The 20,395-nt window shown below is 58.8% G+C and overlaps 1 protein-coding gene across 1 annotated transcript; it reads right to left on the bottom strand.

The window, feature by feature from the left end:
- Nucleotides 1-1,351: 1,351 nt before the first annotated feature.
- On the bottom strand, nt 1,352-19,606 carry FAM78A (family with sequence similarity 78 member A). The gene is made up of 2 exons (XM_075559089.1): nt 18,761-19,606; nt 1,352-4,408 (listed from the first exon to the last, which is right to left on the bottom strand). Exons 1-2 carry the CDS (start codon nt 19,081-19,083, stop codon nt 3,862-3,864), a joined length of 870 nt encoding a protein of 289 aa, XP_075415204.1. The 5' UTR covers nt 19,084-19,606; the 3' UTR covers nt 1,352-3,861.
- Between the last annotated feature and the right edge of the window lie 789 nt (nt 19,607-20,395).

Genomic DNA, 20,395 nt, shown 5'->3' with positions numbered 1-20,395 from the left:
AGCAGCGCACCACCCATAAGCCATCTGGGCGGAGGGCCTGCCACGGGCAGAACTGATGCAATTTCCTGCTTCGGTGTCTCAGCCGCAGCAGGCAGGAGGCAGGAACCCAGAGTGTGGTTCCTTGCAGTGTGGAGACCCCTGGGAGGAAACCGATGCGCCCCCCCCCCTCCATGATGCCCCTCTCACCCCAGAGGAGGAGCCTCTGGTCTGGAGCTGACTGGGCAATGGGTTCACTTCAAAGGCAACAAGTTGGGCCCCTGGTGGGCGAGGAGAGGGCTTCTTGTGGGGGAGAGGAAGCATTTCCTGCCCTGGCACCTCAGGCTGAGGAGCACCTGCAGCTGGCAACGTCTTTATGACAGCATCTAATCATTACTGAGTGCCGACCCCATCCCCCCACTGCCACCGCCCCGCCTGCTGGGCTGTGCGTCCAATCCTGAGGACCGGGCTCATGGGATGGCCCCGACTGGCCCCCACACAAGACCCTCGGCAGCTTCTGGACCTCCTTCTTCCTCAGTTCCCTCATCTGTAGGCTAGGGTTCGTGATATCACCCCCACCCCCACCCCCACCCCGGTGATGTGAGGGACCCGGAACTGGCAGAGCAGGATTTCCACGCCGTCGGCCACGAAACAGCTCCTTACCAAACCCCCATTTTCCACCCGAGGGAAGGCGGCCTCTAGGAGGGGTGCCCTGCCCTGCGAAGCTCACACAGTGGGCTTCAACCCAGAGTCCACCTTCGGAGCCCCCCCCCCATGCCATCAGGGCCCACCGTAGATAAGAAAGGAGAGGGATTTCCTCTGTGTTGTCCCATGCACCCCCTCGATTGCCACTCCCAGCAGACAGGACCCAAGGCACTGCTCTCGGCTGGCCTTGTCCTCCCTGGGTTGACTGTGTGAGGCCAAGTTTGCCGGTTCCTGGTGGGGCTACCGTAAGGGTCATTTAAATACCCGACCACCATTGTCACATGGGTCTCAATTGTTGCCCAAGAAAACACAAGCTGCCCCTACGTCCAAGCTCTGCCCAAGCCTGCTCCTCCCCTCCACCTCCATGTATGGCACCAGCCAGGCAGCACTTTGGGGCACAGGACTGAGGTCCCAGAGACAGCCTCCGATGGAGACTGAAACTGCAGGCAGGCTCAGGTCCATGAGGGATTCAGCCTGACTCTACTGGACACTGCCCCCTAACCCTACCCCCACATAGTCATTCCTCCTGCCACCATCCCTGCTCGCCCCCCCCATGCCATCAACCCCCAGAGGATCCTCCACAGCCCATCTGACACAGCCAGACATACTTTAAAATTACATTTTATTTCTCTTTATATTTGTTTTGTTTTGTTTTAAAAAGCTCTCAGTTTACATTTTTTGTCAAGAGTCTGGTGCCTCCTGGTAAGTGCATGGGTTTGATTTCACAGTCCTCTTGCGACCAAGGGCAGTTCTTATCGCTGGAAGGGGAGCGAGTGTCAAGAACACCAGGGTGCTCCCAGCATGAGGAAGGAGGCTGGGCACCAGGCCCCGGCTCAGCTGAGCAGCCTCGGTGGGACCCGAAGCCTCTGGGGTGGTCTTCAGAGAGACAGGAGAGAAAGGGGTCCAGGAGGCGACAGAGAGTTGGGTCAGGGGCAGCTGGGCGCCAAGCATGTGGGGTACAGGCAGCAGCAGAGGCAGCCAGGGCAATGCTGTCCCCTGCCTCAGAGCTGTGCAGGCTGGGGGAGCTCTCAGCCCAGGACACACCCCACTGTTCTCTCCCACTGCCACCCCAATAAGAGTTCCCTAGCAATGACTCCAGCCAGAGCCAGGACCCTGGCTTTTGAGGCCTTGCACCTCTTTAGTGCAAGACAGACCTGAGTACAGAGAAGGGCCATTCCAGGTAAAGGCCAGATGTCGCCACGGTGACATTGTCACCCCACCCCCATCCTCAGAAGGGGAGCTGGGGACCCCCCTTCCCTGATGCGAGACTAGAGCCTCCCTGGTGGCCCAGGCCTCAAACACACAAAGGGGACACAGCAGTTCCCAGAGGGGGGATCCCGGTCACAACTCGGGGCTCCCTAAGCACCACACCTGCTGTCCACCCCGGCGACACCCAGTGTTCCCAGCCTGGCTCATTTCTGGATGGCTCCTGCTCGCCCTGGTACACTAGCTGGCTTAGGAGACAGGGGAGGGGCCACGAAGCACCCATGAACAAGCACAGCAGCACGCGGATGATGGCGTCATGCGGATGATGGCGTCCGGCGAGGAAGGAGGCAGGGGCCTCACCCCCCTCCTGGTGTCATTGTGACTCACGGGGGTCCCATGGGCAGCAGACACGGAGCCCGGGCTTCTCGGAGGGTTTCTGTGCTTGGTTGTTCTTGGTTTGGAGTGGGTGGCGGGGGGAGCCGGTGCTTCCAGGCCATGTGGCTACAGGTTTGGGCCAGCTGGCAGGAATGTGGCTTTAGCAGGGTGTCCTCAAAGAGCTCCCGGCATTGCTACAAAACCTTAGACGAAGTCCCAGGGCTCTGGAGAACCCGGGACACCAAGGGAGGGTGGACCTAACCAGTGGCCCCAGACTTCCCCTGGGCTGGCTCAGGCCGGTGGGGGGGGGGGGGGAGGGGCCGAGGTGGGGCTCCAATGCTGCTGTGTTATGGACTCATTCCTACCTGGCCAGCCCTGATTCTCTAGCTCTGGGACCGCCTATGGTTTGGGGGCCCTCTTCTGGTGGCACCGCACCCACCCCTACACACTCATCAGTGTGGACATATGCCCTGTCTGCTTGCCATATCCCCAAGAGCCCAGAGCATCCCCGAGAAGGAGCCAGAGCCCTGACCCCCATCTGCTGTCTTGTCCACTTGTCGACCAAGGACAGCGGGGGAAGGCTAGGAGTCACAGGGGCAAGAAGGGGCCTTACCTTGCTCTCTCACCCTGGGGCGGCCCCCTATGGGCCTTCCAGGTCTTCCAGACAAGTGCAAATGGAAAGGGGGCAGCCCCTCACTGTGAGGGGGTGCTGTGGGCCTCAGAGGGCACCAGGGACCCAGATGGTGAAGTTCCCCCAGCTCATGGGACCCTCCTCCTCGTCCCAGATCTACCCAAGGCAAGTTAAGGCTGCCGAGGAGAGAGAGGGGAAGAGGGTACCAGGCAGACCCAGAGCTCACAGCCCCTCTCTACAGGGACCAGGGCGCGGGTTGGGGGAGGCTCAGCTAGGGGAGGAAGGTGGGGCTTTAGGCGGGGTCAGTCTGTTCCCCCTTCCAGGGCAACCAGGAAAAGGGGCCCCAAATCCCCTCCATCCTTCTTAGACCCAAGCCCCCCCTTTCCTCCTCTGACAGAGACAAAAAGCCCAGGAAGTAGGAGATCCCGCTTCCTCGCCCCATCCTGGTTTTCCCTTGAAATTCAGCTTAAGGCAAAAGTTTGGCAAAGCAAGTCTGCATAAGGACGCGGGACGGAGGGAAGAGGGGGCGCCAGGCCCAGGAAGACCCCGGCACTGGGCAAGAGACCCGGCAGCGCCGGCACAGCTGATGGCCCCACGGGCCGGCTTCCTGCCTGGTGGCTCCTCTTCCTCCCGTCCCCGAGCCTCACAGCGAGGCGGTACCAAGAGGAGAAAGAAACAGAACGAGGAAGAGCAGTGGTTTTGGGGGGTCTGTTGGGAGAGAATGAAAGGGTGGGGGGACAGAAGGGCGGAGGTGACACTGAGGGGCACATGTAGGGTTTGTCTGTCCCGTTTGGGCCTCCCTCCCCCACTCCCCGCAGGACAGCGGGTAAGCAAGAGGGCAGGGGGCCACCTGGGCGCTAGCACAGTGCGATCCGTCCCGCTGGGAAAGGTAGAATGGTTGTATTTTGCTGAATGACAGCATGTGTCGGGGCCCATTCTGAGCAGTGTTATTATTTTGTGAATCTAACTTAGCGGGGTCTTGGCTGCTGCCGGTGCTTTGGCGGGATCACCACCAGCGGGGGTCCGTATTTGGGCCGCCACATGAGCACCTGGGCGTCGTTGGCGTTGGGCTTGACCAGGGCGCTGGGCGGGATGGGCTCGTTCTTGCTCAGGATTTTGGGCTGGTCCTGGGCGGTGGGCTCCCGCAGCCGCGCCCGCTGGCCCAGGGGCCGGTTGGGGTTCACCTCGATGCTGAGCTGCATCCGCCAGTGCAGCGTCTGCAAGATGATCATGTCGTTGGTCGAGGTATTGGTGGCCACCAGCCACGTGGTAAAGCTCTGGTCCCGATAGATGTTGGTCAGTTTGGCAACGTTGCTCTCACTGACCGGCACGGCCCACGTGACGCTGGGGTAGAAGTTGTCGTTCATGCTGATGATGAACTTGGAGTCTCTCTTGGTGGGGCCCACGATGGTGCAGGTCTCCGTGGTATTGCCGTACCAGGGATAGTTCACCCCATCCGAGTCGCTGATGGCCTCGATCTTGCCCTCCTGGAGGTCTGGGAGCTCCCAGCTGGACCTGAAGACAAGGAAGGACAGGTCACACACCCGGTCACTCAAGAAAGCTTGGCGGTGGCCCTGTAGCTGGCCAGGAGCCATGCTGGAACCTGAGGGTAGCGTGTACACAAAGCTGACCCTGTCCCCTCTGCCCACCATGGGGCTCACCATCTCTGCAAACAGACTGCAAGCAGTTATCCAGTGTGCTGGGGGGAGCTGGGCTCCCCAGACCCAACCCTTCTCCAAGGCCACACCCCTCCTCTGGCCCGACTCTCCAGATCAAGGCTGGGCTTGGGTAGTGAGACAAGACACTCCCGGAGGAGACTGGCGGCTGCCCTCTCTGAGAGGCCTGGTGCAGGCTGGGCCCAGGCCAAGCAGCGTGCCCCACTGGGGCCAGTGCCGGCCTGCACAGACCTCAGGCCAGGCAGAGACCGTGGGCTCCCAGGTGGCCACACAGCACAGCGGTGCAGGTGGCTGGGCCCTGCCTAGACCTGCCCCAGTGTGACAGCCAGCTTCCTTCTCCAGGGGCTGGTGGGAGGTGGGGGGTCAGTGCAAATGCCCACTATCTCTGGGCCTCAGTGTCCTCAGTGTGAAAAGGAGGGAATTTCCTGACCTGAGCCCCCAAGGGGGTAAGCGCCTCTCTCACTGCCACATGGAGGGTCCAGCCTCTCTAGCCCCTCTGCCCAGAGTGGAGCCAGTACCTGGAAGGGGCGTGAGGGGGGGCTCCCAGGCCCATCCCCCCCCCAGCAGCAGCAGTGGTCCTTTGGTTCTTCCTTGCTTAGAAGCAGCAGGAGGACAGCTGCCATGACCAAAGTGACCCTGTCTGAGCATTAGAACTTACCAGGGGTAACTAGGCCAGGTCCTGGAGGGGGCCATAGAGGACTTTGTGCAGCAGCATGCACCCCCACCACCCCCTCCTCTCCACACACTGCCCTGTAGCTGTTTTGCTTTCAGGTGCTGGGAGACCCAGAAGGCTCCCTTTCTGGGGCAGGCCCAGTGGCCCAGTGCTCCAAAGCTCAAAGCCTGAATACAGGCCTTGCTGCCCGTTCCCAGTCAGCCCCACACTGGCGCGAGACCCTGGGCGAGGTCCCAGCCTTCTCTGAACCCCGGCCCACTACACACGTGCCGCTGGGATCAATGGGAGGCGTGCAAAGCCCCTCAGCAAGTTCCCATCGGCGGGTGTTTACCTTGCGCCAAGCGCCACGTGCCACTGTGTCCCTCAGCCCAGAAGCCTTACAGACCTCGGAAGCCACGGGGAAGGACCCGAGCACCTGGGCCGTGGCTAGGAGCACCACACATTCTCACTCATTCCTGTGTCCTGTGCACCGGGCGCTGCAGACCCCAGCCTTCCATCGGCACCGCGGACTCCTTGCAAGATGGGTCTGAGGTCTGAGCCCGTGTCCGGCGCTGAGAGCCAGCTGGCCCATGCCATCCCAAAGCCGTGGCCCTTCATCACTCACACTCCTGCCTCCCCATTTTGGGAAGGCCAGCAGGCTCACACTGGCCTTGGGACACGTTGGATAATAACTGCAAAGCAAAGGCTGGTAAGTACTGGCAGCTCTTCCTGTCCCCGTCATCGTTAGAACTCTCAGCCTGTCCCCAGCTGCTCTGTGGCACACCGAGCCAGTGCTCCCGTGTGGCAGCTGGCATAGCAGCACTTGGGGGTGGGGGGCACCTCCCCAGGTAAGGCCCCTCCGTGAAGCAGACTCACAATCACTCCCATCTAACCCTGTCGTACAGATGGAAGCCACGTCGGGGTGAAGAACCACGTCCCAAGGTGGTTTGGCTAAGATGCGGGGGGGATGACTCTCCCCAGAGCTATTCCTCCCTTGGCACCTGCCAAGCTGAGGCTGGCTCGGGACACCCTGCCCGCCTCCGCCCACTCTGGTTCTCTCCAGGAACACGGGTGTTTCTAGAATGGATCCTTCCATGGAGCCACATCGCATGGGTGCTGGCAGTGAGGGAGCAACTCCGGGGCCACTGGAGGAGGCAGGGAGCCCCGGTGGTAGAGTGACTGCGAGCTGGGCTGCTAACAGCAAGGTCAGCAGTTCGAAACCCCCAGCCACTCCTCAGAATACAGGCTTCCTAGTCCACCCTGGCCTATAGGGTGGCTATGAGCCTGGCAGTGGAAAGAGAATGAGGCTCCCCGGCGAACCAAAAGGTGGAAGGTCGGAGGCCATCAGCAGCTCCATAGGAGAAGCCCACCATGTGCGTCCGTCAAGGTTCAAGCACAGGAAACCGCTCTGTGAGGCGGAATGGACTCAACAGCCACCACCTCAGCAGAAGAGCCACAAAACATCCTAGGATCACTTGTCCCCAAAGATGTCCAGTCCCTGAGCCTCAGAGACCACAGCGTCCTCCCAGGCCCCTGTCCGGCGGCCCCAGCACCAGCAGCAATAGGCTGGGCAGTGACAATGGTGGCGGCGGGTCAGGTGGTACCCCAGTTCCCCAGGGGCAGCTGAGGGTGGGAGACGGGGTCAGGCCCATCTGGCAGAGACTCTGAGCAAAGCTTCACCCGCCTCCTGGCTCTAAAGGTACCCTCTCACAGGGATGGGCTTTGTGGTTTTTTTAAAGGCAGAAAGCAAACTTTCTAGGGGACCTCCATCTCCTCTGGCCTCGCCCCGCCCTCCCTTCACGTCCAAGAGCAGCGGGGCTTATTTGGGGGGTCTGAATAGTAGTTCTTGCTCAATTTCTAGCTGAACTTGGGGCTGCTGGTTCTCGACCCACCCTCCCCAAGGGCCCGAGCCCCCACACAGTCACAGGTAGGCAATGAGTTGGAATCTCATGGGAGTTAGTCCTCAGACTCAGTGACTAGCCCTGCTGCTTGTGACATCATGTTTTCAAAGCCCCACAAGGCCACTGTGGCACGGTCTGGTCCCTGTGGTCTTCCCCTCCCCCGGATCCCAGGACCCCACAGACCAGCCCAGGAGCTGACCTCAGCAGCGGCAATGAGTGCTACCATCTTAGACCCTCCATTTTCTTCTCGTCAGGAAACGGTGTGTGTTGAGTCGGCTACTAACCAAAAGGTCAGTGGTTCGAAGCCACTCACCAGCCGTCCCCAGGACAAAGCGGCAGGAGTCTGTTTCCATCAAGGTGGCTGGATGTCAGTGGGGAAGTCGGACAAACAAAACTCAAAACCGTAAAAGAGACCCGGCTGACTGGTCAGACGGAGCCTGGAGGGCACCACGAGGACAATGGCCCTTCGTCTCCCTCAAGTCCGGGAATGAACCCACCCCCTTGGCTCCCTTTTCAGCCAAGCACTAGACAGGCCCGTGAGGCGACCGACCAGTAACCCTAGGGAGGCAGGTGCTCCTGGGAACAGCCACCCAGACAGCCGAGGGGGCAGCACTGACCCAAGAACAAAGTACAAAGGGCAGGAAAGGAGGCAGGACGGGAGCAGGAGACGCAGGGGGCAGAGGGGAGCATTGAGGGCTCGCTGAGCTCGGGATCTCCGAGGTGAAGCAGAACGGGTATGAATTATCGAGTGGGGAGCCGGCGGTCTGCACCCCATCCTCAGGAACAGATCATGGCATTTAAAATGCGAACCCCGGGGGGGGGGGGGAATGTTTTTAAACAGATGACAGCCATGGACAGCCAGTTCTACGCTGTCCCGCCAATGAGTCAGGAAGGACTAGACGGCAGGGGCTGGGGTGGGCTAGCTGTGAGCCGGATTACCCACCCACCTAGCAAGGATTTTGTGGTGAACGGTGACACTGATCCGCATCAGTGCACAGGACATTGCAACAGATGGGACATCCGGGGGCATTAGAGAACTATGCTTCTCACCCTAACAGCTGTGTGATCCCAGATCCCATCCACACCCTTTCCCCCCTAAGCTCAGCCATGTTTTCGGATTCCACGGGCCCTTCAGTGGTACACTCCACAGGGCTACAGCCATTCCTCTCTCTGCCCCTCTACAATGTCCTGCTGCTAGCTCTGAAACGACCTTGGGCATCAAGGCAGAGGTTCCGTTCTTTGCTACGTGCTGTGCAGGGGTGACATGGGGACCTTGACCTTCGTCTGCCTGGTGGGGAGAATAAGGGTGCCTACCTGCAATGGGCTCTGGGTGATGTCGATAGTCAACACGTTCAGCTGTTGTTACCTGGAAGGCTGGAGGTTTGGGTCCACACTGAGACGTACCTCGGAAGAAAGGCCTGGTGACCCACATCAGCCCCTGGAAACCCTGGGATGGAGCACAGCCCTTCTCTGGCACACAGGGGGATCCACTCCGTGGCAACTGGCCACCCCGGGTTCCCACGCGCAGATACCACTGAGAGGTGTGAGCAGAGCCAGGCACCCTCAGCCCTGTCTGCATGGAGAGGAGGGATTTTGTGAGTAAGGTCAAACCCACCTGCTCCTGCTGCCCAGGAGTTCACGGGTCCCGTGCTGTCCCCATCACGGCTTCTTCCCAGGCCCATGGAGCACCCTGCTGCCACTGCTCTCCTTGCCCTGACCCCAGCTGGTCTGCAGGTGACATGGCCCGAAAGGTTAAGCTCCAAGCGGCTAACTGACAAGTTGCTGGTTTGAATCACCCAACAGCTCTATGCAGGGAAGACCTGCCATCAGCTTCTGTCAAGATTTCAGCCTAGGAACTACTCTGTCCCACGAGGTCGCCAGGAGTCAAAAACCAACTTCATGACAAGGTGACGTGAAAAAGGGGGCTTTGTTCACAAAGGGTTAAGAATGCCAAGGCCGTGCATGGCAGCACCACGTGAGAGCGGGCTTGGCGCATGCGGGAGGGAGGGGCAGCAACCCCGGCCCATCACACCCCCAGCCTTCTCTTTGCAGGTGTGAAGGCCCAAAAGAGGGCGGCGGGTCCAGGGTGGAACCCAGTGGCAGCATGCGTCCTGGAGCACCCATCCCTGCCCGCAGCAACACCGGGCCCCAGTGCCATCCCTGGCTTGCCCCCCTTCTCCTCCTCCGCCTTTGCCCAGCCCCCACCTTCCTCTTTCCCTGGGAGGCCTGCAGCCCCTGGCCTGCTCCAGTCTTTTCTCCTCCAGCAACCTGGGGAGGGGGGCTCTCTAAACAAATCTGACAGCTCCAAGGTCCTCCCTTCGATGGTGCTCAGCCCACCGAGGCTCCCCTGTGCTCGTACAAGCCAGATTCGGTAAAGAACAAGGTCTGGACCCACCTCAGCAGTCTCTGCACACACCTCCCCAGCCCCCCACTACCCCACCCCACCCCCAGCCCGTCAGACATCTGTTTCACTTCCCCACCCCACCCCCATCTCAGTACCTTCTACTGGGGGCAGCTTCCTCCTCTCTCTTGCTCCTCCCTCTCCCCCTCTTCCTGCCCGTGGGAAGAGCACTCATCATTCCCCACACAGCTCAGGGAGCCTGTTCTGACCCCCATGCCAGGCCAGGTGCCCCTCTGGAATCCGGGACCAGGCAGCTTGGCAAAAGCCCAACTGTGCTGAAATAATTACGTAATCATTCGCCTAAGCTCCCGTCCCCAGATGGACCATCAGGACCAAGACAACATCTGTGCTGCTGACCAAAGCAGCTCCAGAAGCCATCGCAGTGCCCGGCCCCCAATCAGGGCAACTAGCAATGCTGTAGACACAAAGGGGTGCCCGGGATGAGGCTCACTCACTCCCTACGGTGGAGTCGCTGCCAACTCACCGCGACCCCACAGGGCAGGGAAGAACTGCTCCTGTGGGTTCTGCGACTGAGCGTAGAAAGATCCATCTTTCTCCCACAGAGTGGCTGGTGGTTTTAAATTGCTGACCTTGTGGTGAACCACGGCGACACCAGGGCTCCTCTAGGATGAGTCTGGGGTGTCCCCAGTGCCTGTTGTCTCTGCTCTCGGGACTTGCTGAGCCTGGAGCAGCTGCAGCAGGCCCGGCCAGCCTTTCTGGGATGGTGCAGACAGTTCCTGTGCTCGCTGCAGACCAAAAAGGTTCTCGAGTGGAGCCTACCCAGAGGCACCTCCCAAGAAAGGCCTGGCGACCCACTCTTGAAACATCCGCCATAGGGAGTCCTGGGGAGCACACTTCCCACGTAAGACACACTCAGGGTCCCGTGAGTCAGTGTCAACTCAACAGCAAATGGTGTAGCAATGCCAGCAAGACCTGGAACCTTCCCTGAGTGTGCCACGCAGGATGCCCTTCCCCTGGGGCTCCTCCCCAACTGCCCTGGAGCCAGCCGGGGCTGTGGGAAGTGACGTAGAGAAGCTAAGATGCTCATCCACCGTCACACGAGCAGGCAGCATCTGGCCGGAGCCCACGACCCGAGAGAGTTCTTACCCACATGGCCTCTCATTGAAACACACACACACACACACACACACACACACACACACACACAACCCTAAAGGAGAAGAGGGGCTGCCCTGGAGGCTGGAGGTGAGACTGAGGCTGCTGCACCCGAGGCCAGGGTGAGGTGGCCCAGGTAGTGTGCTGGGTTCAGGGATCCAGGTCCAAGCCTTCCAAGCCTTCCGAAGGTGTGCATGAAACGAGAGAAAGGCTTTGTCTGGATCCGCCCTGCAGTGGGCCTGGACTGAGGCAGGAGCTCTCACGCTTTCCCTCCGGCCCTAGAGCTCTCCAGGCCACTGGGGAACTGGGTTCTGGATTGTTCGAGCCACAAGACCCAAGTCGACTTCCTTCTGGCGTTTCCCAAGCGCCGTACCTCTGACTAATTCTTGTCATAGCCACCTAGAACACCCCTTCAGTTCTGCCACAAGATAAGTCACTTTGTGACAAGTCCAACCCAGTGGCCGTCAGGTCAGCTCCAAAGCCAGGACAACCCCATGGATGCATGCTGGCATCTTTGTCACGATATACATACATGTTTTTCTGAATCCGCTCAAACCAGGTCCCAAGTATGCTGACCCCTTGTGCTCCGTGTGGTTTGCAAGGGCTGACCACCCCCGGCCCCCAGGGCTCCCAATTCAGCTCAGTCTCTCTAAGAAACAAGGTCTGTAAAAACAGACTGGACATCGCTAGCCATACATATTGTCCTGCCTGCGTGAAAATAAATACGATGCTTTAAAGTAAAGCTCAGTCTTACCCTCCCCTCGGATGCAGACGCCGACCACAAACGGCCTCACGGTGGCACTCTAAGGAGCACTTAGTAGGGCAACGGAGAGAAGCAAGGGACGATGAATGCAACAGCCCATGGGTCTGAGACCAGAAAGGCCACATGGGGTCCAGGGACCACCACCAACTGCTCTGGAAGGGGTCCCACCAGACGGTCCTGGATCGAGTGGGAGAAAGACGTGGAACAAAACTCAACACCATAGGAAAGATCACACTGACTGGCCGGACAGAGACCCCCCAAGACGATGGCCCTCCATCACCCTTCACTCTATGGCTCAACCTTCAGCCCAAATAATGGGCAGGTGCCTAAGGGGACCAGTGGCGGAGAGGGATACAATCTTTCGTACACTCGCGTCTGAGATCAAAAGGGCAGCATCCGCTCAAGAACAAAGTTCAGACAGGCAGAGAGAGAAGGCGGCTGGGACCCTGGAAACACAGGGACGAGGAGGGAGAAGGGATGGTCGGAGGAAGCGATAGATTGCAGTGTATGAGACGAAACAAAATGTAGGGGCATTGTTGAAAGTTAACACCGATTTGCTCTGTAAACCATTCGCTCCATTCACAATGATTTTTAAAAATATCTGCACACAAAGGCTCGAGGCTCCAGCAGGGTGAGAGGGACCCTTCCCCGCCGCCCCAGCACTTGCTTCCTCACTGGGTCCCGATTTTGCAGAGAAAAAGGAAGTCCAGGAGCCCTTGTCCAAACAAGCGTAAGAGTCCGCTTTCCCGACTCCAAGCCTGTACTGCTGCCCATGGGGAGGCCCTTCGGTTAACAGGTGACCAGCCCCTCCTCTCCCAGCCCACTCAGCTCCCTGCCCACATGTCCAAGGCGAGCACTGACGGGTCCACCTCCCTCGCCGCTGGTTCAACAACAAACCCCCCCTCCTGCCCAGGCCCAGCCAGTCTTATCGCTGGCACCAGGCAGCAGCTCAGGGGCCCTGGGCCTAACACTCGGAGGAAGGGCCCATGGGCCCATGTCATTTTAGTTTTTAGTTATAAATTTTGTACGTTTTGTTATTTAAAAAAAGACAAAAAACAGCCCTAAAGGCGGGCACACGGTGAGAAGGCAAAGCTGCCTCTTCTGCGTCTCCCCTCCTCCCGCTCTGAGGTTACACATCCCGACATTCCTGTTAGGTCCACCATCCTTCCAGGTCTTCTCGCTGCAGCTGCTGCACATGGAACACATTCCCACTCAGGGCCTTTGCTCTTAACACACACACACACACACGCACACACACGCACACGCACACACCGGTTTCCCGCCCTCCGCCCTGTTTCAGAACATTGGTTTTCTCATTTAATAACAACAAAAACACGATCTGATATGTGGTCCTCCTGAGAGCATCTCTGGGTTCCCCGCACCACGTGTGCACGGGCGCCATATTGTTTGCTACGCTGCAGACAGGCCCTCACTGATGGTGTCTGATGGGCGCAGGGCTCTTGCTGTGGGGGCCCGGCTGGCTCCAACATGCCTGCGCCCACAGCTTTGTGCCTCGCTCTTTCATTCACCGATTCCTCTGCCCGGTAGATCATGATATGCCCCCCACTCTATGCCAGGCACTGGAGCTGGGCGTACAAGATGTCCTTCGGACAGACTCTAAAAGGAGGCTAACCGTTGAAGGGCGTGTCGATGTGACAGTGTAATAGACATTACCAACTGAGCGCCCAAAGCGGCTCAGGAAATGCCCTCCCACCTCGCCACCCATTCTCCAAGGGTGGCACAAATGGGTGAGCTCTCAGCCACTAACCAAAAGTTTGACGGTTCGAGCTGCCTAGGAAGGAAGGCCTGGTGACCTGCTTCTGAAAGGTCACCACCTCCCAAACCCCATGGGACCATTGGACTCAGCAGCACGAGCGGTCGGTCGTGAGTCACCGTCGGCTTGAGAAGCAATAGGCTTCTCCACCACTGGCAATTATTGATTTCTCTTTCACTTTGACCCAGAGTCGGTCCCACGCCAAGGAGTTCAGGGTCGCCTTGCCGGCTCTCTGGTTACTGAGGTGGATTTGTCCCCAGGCGGCCGACCGGCCTTGGCTTTTGACACTTGGAAGGTGGCTTGGCTGGGCTGGTCCGAGGGGAGTTCTGTTGGGGCTGTGTCATGCCCCTCCCCACTTCCTCCTATCCCAGAGCCTTAAAACCAGGACTTCCCTTCCCGCCCCTGCCCGCCCCTTCACCGCTGAGCACCCTCCACCCAGCCCTGAGGTTGGGGGTGGGGGAGGGCTGCCTTCCGGTCTCAGAGAGGAAGCGTGGTCCTCAATTGTTCTAGGCAGAGCTACCGCTCAGACTCCGGCTTCAGGAAGAGGCCATGCGGCCACGGGGACATTCCCCTGGCTGGTGTTCTGGAATGGAGCAAGGCTCCTGGGGGAAGTGGTTTCAAGTCCCAGAAGCTGGACCTCACTCACGAGTGCCTCAGCAAGACATAGGAAGAAGGTTTTTAAAAATTAAATTAAAGATAAAGAGAGAGCGCCAAAGGGGAGAGATGCCTGGGTCGCCTCATCCCAGGCCTGTCTACTGCTGTGGCCCAGCACCTCATGACACCTGCCGACCCCAGCGCGGCCCGCAGAGGTCTCCTGGGTCAAGGCCCCTGACCCTCCAGACAGGGCTCGGACCCCAGCCCAGGGGACTCCAGCAACAAGCGCAGCAGCATGACAGTCACCTTGATGCTGAGTCTGCCGGCCATTTCCTCATCGACAACAAGTTACTGCTAGGGCTGATTCGGACGATTCCGGGGCCCTGGTGGCACCGTGGGTTAAGCTCACGCAGGGGCTAGCCACAAGGCAGTCGAGCCCACCAGCCCCACTGTGGGAGGGAGCTGTGACGGTCTGCTTCGGTGAAGACTGCAGGCCCGGCCACCCTGTGGGGCAGCTCGCTCTACTCGGTGGAGCGGGATTGCTATGAGTCAAAAATGCACTGAGTGGTGCCCCACCGTAAAAATGATCTTAGGGGTGACCACATCCTGAGGGCGCAGTCGGCACCAGGCTCTCACAATCTCATCGAGGGCCCCCGACTGCACTCTGAAGGAGTCCTGGTTAGTGTCCCCTTTTGTAGAAGGACACTGTGGGGCTCAGAAAAGCCATTACTGGAGAAGCTGACCCTTCTGGGCCTGAGCTTGTGGAGGCAGGACTGTCAGCCTCCAGAGACCCTCTGTCCCCTTTCTCCTTGAGCCCAGGCCTCAGTTGCAGGGCTATGTCCTTGGCCTTTGGCCAGGTTCCCTGGGGGCCGCAGAGAAGGGTAAACCAGAAGCCTCTCCCACACAGGCCTGCAATTGTAACTTGTCCCTGTGAAGCTCTGTGCTAGCTGACAGGTGGTGGTGGAGGAACTGCCGAGGTGCAGGCAGCGGACACAGGTTCTCTCCGACAGTTTGCAGAAGGTATGGATGGGGCGGGGGGAGGGCTTTAACAGCCATGTGTTTGGACCCCCAAATCATATAGAACCTTCGCAAGCTGGCAGCTCCCCTCTGAAAAAGTCAGGGGGCTGCGGGAGGACTTGTGTGTTTATTCCATTTCAAACCGGCCAAGCCAAGGACGGCATTCTATGAAAGTTCACCGCCTGGCTCAGAGATGGCTCGCCAGCTGGCAAGTCGTGCGGGGGGGGGGGGTGTATTATGACTTTCCCTTGTGCACGTGGAACTGGAACGAGGCTTTTCAATCCGGCCCATTTGTAAAGAATGAAAGCCCTAACCATGCCATTGCCCGCTTGGTCATCCCCACCGGGAGTCATTCAAGCTTCTCTTTAATGTTTCAGATTGGCCAATGGTCATCAACGGGGGACAATCTCACCCTTTCTTCCCCTCTCCCCTGCCAGGCGACATTAGACCAGGTCATGTTGGCTGGTAGGTAAAGATCAGGGAGGCTGCTCAACACCCCACAATGTGCAGGACAGCCCCCTGCCACAAAGAACGTTCTGACTTTGATGCAGGCCCGGCAAGGGGAGGAAGGGCCTGGCAGAGGGCTCTGGTCAAGGCACCGACCCACCAACACTCCGCTTTCCAGCCACGGCGGCTTAGGAATACAGAAAGCAAGTCATTCTCACAAGAGGAAATGGGAAGAATTTTTGAGAGCACATCTCAAGTGATTTACATTCAAGAAGGAAGCGGGCCGAGTCCAGACTTGTTCCAAAAGGTGCTGGTTTCCCGAGGGGACTCTGTTTATGGACTGGCCCCTCGCCTCAGGGAACCCTGCTGAGTGACTAGCCAGTTTCTTTGTGGGACTGACTGAGTTGAGTTCAAGGACTCAGTCATCACCTGCACCCATCCTCTCACTGATTCCTCTCCGCGGCCCTCGGGCAAGTTCCAGTCTTGGTCCCATTTCACAGATGGCAACTGAGACTGTGAGAGGCCACTTAACCCTCAAGTTCCCAGAGTAAAGAGGAGGAGATCATTCTGACTCCTGCTACATGTCCCAGGGAACATCACCCTTTGCCCTCATCCTGTCCTATTCCAAAGGCTATTATGCCTGGGGAAAATTTGATGGGTCCCCATGCAGAAGGCAGGCCACTCAGGGGACCCTGTTGATGAGGGGCGCAGCCTGAGAAGAAGGAAGGAAGGAAGGAAGGAAGGAAGGGGCCCACCAGGGAAGAAGAGAGAAGGAAAATGGCTTCATGATCTAAATGATTGGAAATATTTTGAAAGTCGAGGAGCAGATGCTGTGTGAAAGAGAAAGGCTTGTGTTGGGGAGACAACGAGCGACTGTGTGTAATTTACATTTGTCCCAACGCGGTAGTTTTAGCCATGATTCTGCAGCTCATTACAGATACATACCATGGCTCACTCCCCATCTAGTAGCATGAGCCAAACTCACTGCCACCGAGCCAACTCGGACTCATAGCGACCGTCTAGGATGGGGTAGAACTGCCCCCTGTGAGTTCCCGAGACTGTACATTTTTATGGGAATAGAAAGCCCCATCTTTCTCTTAAGAAGCAGCTGCCAGTTTCGAACTGCTGACCTTGCAGTTAGCAACCCACCGAGTGAGCACTAGGCCACCAGTGGCTCCTGTATCTACTAGAATACTCACCACCTAATAATAAAGTCACAGATGAGAACCACTTACAGTCATGTCCTTGGCTTGGGTTGCCTCGAGTAGTTATCACAGCAAGTCATGGCAAGGATGAGAATGGGGCCCAATTTCAGACAAGGAGACAGAGGCCTAGAGCGGCTCTGGAAGTTGCTGAGTGAGGTCAACCCCTGAAAAGTGAGGGAGCCTGGACTCCTGCCCAGCACTGCTTGCCTACAGACTCTAAGCATCTACATATGAAGTCTAACTTAACCAACCCAGGACGTGCCTGGTAAGGACAAGGTCACCTCAGGTCTCCTGACGCTTGTCTGTGGATCCAGCAATGGTGCCCAAACACACGCAGAGCTGTGGCACAGAGAACACAACGTGTAGTCCTGAAGCTACGGGTGGGTAAGTGCCAACGTGCAGATGGGGAAGCTCTAAGGGCCCCAGGGGGCAGAGCCAGCTAGACAGAACCAGATCTGCAGCCAGGCTGAGCTTTTCTCTTTGGCCCACACATCTGTCTCATTAGCCTCTAGTCCCTTTAATACCCCAGCCTTTCTTCCTCATAGTGGGTGGTATCTTTCCAAGTTCAAGAGGGCCCTCTGTCTGTTATACCCCTTCTAGGGAAGAAATTAAGCATTCATCGAAAAACCCTACAAAAACCTTGACTTAGAAGCTTTGCAAAGTCCCAGGCGGCTTCTGGGCTTAAAGCTGCCTGAGTGATGTTCAGACTGAATAAGAGGCACTTCCAATCCTTCTCAAAATGAAAAGGTAGCCCCAGCCCGAAATGGATCTGTCTACACCCGCTTTTGAGAAATGAGGGGCTTGGGCGTAGAAAACAGGGTGATGGAGAGGACCCCGTGAGTGTAGAGATCTCCCTCACATGTAGCTTCCTTGGGGTGACTGATTACACCTCATGTTCAGGTTTACGGTGACACTCTTGCTTCCCTTAGATCGTCAAAGGTCTTGATTGGAGAAGCCAGAAGATTTGGGGGTCCTGGAACTCCCATCCCCACCCCTCTTATTTTCAGGTGGTCCTATAAAGCCCAACGCCTGGAGAAATTCCTGTGCCTTACTTGCAAAACCAGGAAGTGAGCCTGCTTTGGCGGAGAAGCTGGAGTGGTCCCCAGGCCTGAGCTGTGCAGTTGGCATGGGGTCAGAGGCGGCCTGCGGACCTCTCTCAGCAGAGTGAGAAATGACAGGCAGTAGTCATTTTCATGGACTCTGTCCACAACCATCCTTTCTGTCAGGCTCTTAAAGTAGCACTTTGAAGGGCCACATGCCTTTCCCTTCTGTCCACCTCCAAACGGCCGCCTCTGGGGCAGGAGCTATGCCAGGGAATCAAGACCGTGGGTCCCGGCGTCTGGCATCAAGGCTGGTAAAGGCCCTAGGAACATGTCAGCGGCCAGGCTGAGCTGTGTCGAGCTGTGCCCGGTTAGAACCTTTGGGAAGCTAACCTTGGAGGTCTGTAGCGTGGCCCTCTGCCTGGGAAAGATGTCACTCTACATTATGAAGCAAATGCGGCTTTAAGAACTAACTCTGCCAGCAGACAAAATACTGTTTGGGACTTCAACGCAAGTCTCCAGGTCCAGAGATGCGCTTGAAAATGCTGGAGGACCACGCACAGGCCCAACCACCGCGCACTGCAAAACTTTAGAGGCTCTGTCTGAGGGCCCCGCACTCCTTTCCTGAGTAGCTGCCACGCGCTCGCTCCTTAAAGGGAGGCCTGGGCCCCGAGGGCCAAGCAGTGGCCTCTCCCTGGTGACTCCAAATGGCACTGACTCTCTGTGGGCAGACAGCACACTTGCTTTGCCAACAAGGCACAGGGTGCAAGGTTCCTCTGCTTTCTCAGCACCCAGCGAGAACACAGGGACAGTGGAAGAGAAGGGCTTCAGGGCCCAGAAGTGGAACTTCCGGCCTGCTGGCCTTACATGGCCCTCAAGAGCATCAGTACCAGCTAACACCACAGGCCTGACCAGGCAGAAGTTCCAGCCAACACATTAGGGGTGAGTTCATTACACGTTTGACCGCCAGGGCCCTGGGACGATGTTACAGATCTCCAACGGGCGCTGGGCCGTAAAAGGTTCCCCACCCCTGGTCTAGGACCACAACTAGAGCCTGGATCCACAAGCAAACCCTCCACAGTCACTTAGCCCAGGGGAGGGGTCTCAGAAGTCCCTTCCAAACTTGCCTAAAGCAGATTCCCTGCCCCTGAAAAGGGGCCTAGCTAAAGTCTCCCTAACCCACCACCCCTCCCCCCCTGCCCAGGCCTCTAAGCCCAAGCCCCCCCCCTCTGACCCCTACCCCACAGTGCACATAGACTGGCCCCTCTGAGAGGTACTCACATGCCCTGCTCCCCGTACTGGTTGTAGAATTCCATGTGACTACATGCCTGGATCCAGCCCACAATCCAGGTCTCCTTCTTGGGGATGGGCGGCATGACCACCTGGGCAGAGGCACGGAAGTGGGGGGTCCGGTAGCGGAGCACAACACTGGAGGACTCGTCAATGCTGGTGGGGATGGGGTCGATGGAGGCTTTCACGTCGATCACCGTGATGCCTTCCCGGAAGACTCTGGCTTTGCCGCCGATGCTCTGAATACAGCCCATGACACAGAGGATGGCTCTGATCTTCAGGGAAGGCCAGCTGTCCCGCAGAAGATCAGGCATTGAAAGGACCGAGGCTGCTGGACCCAGGGCGGGGGGCTCGTCAGTCTCAAAACTCACGCTCAATATCCATAGGATAGAAAATTCACGCAGGAGAGGGGTGTTGCCTATCACTACCGTGGGCTTGTTTATAAATAAGGATTCTGCTGCATTCCAGGAGCTCTGGGCTCCCTCTTCTTTTCCTAGTAGTGGACAAAAATCACCGATATTCTTTGGGTTAAAAAAAAAAAAGGAAAAGTTTGGAGTTTAATGGATAATCATGTTGTTGGGAGACCCAGCCCTTCCGTGCCTCACGCGCGGGGGACGCAGGTCGGGCACGTTTCTCGAAGTCTTCGGATGAAGAAGGCGACCGCTGGCTGACACATAAATAAGGAAGGTTCGGTCGCCCGCGCGGTCCCGCCACCCTCGCTGCAGAGATCCGACTTCCTGCCCTTCTGCTTTCCGCACGCGCTCCCGGGCGCACACGCTCGTCCAGCAAAGTCCGGTCAATCGGGGAGCGGTCTCCGTTCAATCAGCGAAGATCCAAGCGCCCCCGAAGGCGGCCGCGGGCTCCGACCACCGGCGAGGTCCCCAAGCAGCCGGGTGCAGCGCGGCTCCGTCGGCGCCCACTCGCGGGCTTCGGGCAGGGGCGCAGGCCAGACGCCCCAGGCGGGCGCGCCGTGTCCCACCCGCCGCCCAGCGCCCGCCGCGCGGTTGGTCGCCTCGCCGCTCGCTGCCGCTGTCGCCGCGCGGGCCCCGGAGCTGGGTTCGGGCCGCTGCCGCCGGGTTCGCCGCTGTTGCCCAAAGACCTGGTGGGAGGTGGAAGGGACCGCAAGTCAGGGTCCGTCTCAGAGTTGCGCCGAACTTTGCTGCGGGAGGCAGCGGGGGCGCGGCGACGGGGTGCGCGGGGCGCAGGCTGCGGAGCTGACGGCGCAGCTCTGGGCGGTCTCCCCAGAGGCAGCGGCGCCCCCACCCGCCCCGTCAGTGGCGGCCACACGACCGCGCGCACCAGCGAATAATCGCCGCCGGTGACATCTCCGCTGACACCCTCCGGCCTGGGAGTGAAGTTGGGCGGGGGGGGGGGCACTGCAGTGGGCAGCGTGGACTTGACCTCACCTCCGCCCCCGATCAGCGCCCCGCGCCCCCGCCCCGATCGGTTCCCTCCCCGGTCCCCTGCGGGTGCAGTGTTCTCCGCCCAGTCGGGCCAGATCGGGGGCGCGCGCCCCTTCCGGGGCCGGGTTCCTTGGCCCCTGAGGCAGCGGCGCCCCACCCCCCACCTCTGCTCCCCGAGCCGGCCGGGGACAGTCCCCGGTCCCAGCGCGTAGCGCGCGTGAGC

This window comes from Tenrec ecaudatus, chromosome 10 (assembly GCF_050624435.1).
Source record: "Tenrec ecaudatus isolate mTenEca1 chromosome 10, mTenEca1.hap1, whole genome shotgun sequence".
Lineage (NCBI taxonomy): Eukaryota > Metazoa > Chordata > Mammalia > Afrosoricida > Tenrecidae > Tenrec > Tenrec ecaudatus.
This window is presented reverse-complemented; position numbering and strand designations above follow the sequence as displayed.

What these genes read in the sequence shown, in the direction of transcription:
- FAM78A (XM_075559089.1), bottom strand. Translation starts at nt 19,083, where the DNA reads ATGCCTGATCTTCTGCGGGACAGCTGGCCTTCCCTGAAGATCAGAGCC. An exon ending in CAGTACGGGGAGCAGGGCAT is followed by an intron (nt 4,409 to 18,760) that starts GTGAGTACCTCT and finishes CCTTGTCTTCAG; the next exon opens with GTCCAGCTGGGAGCTCCCAG.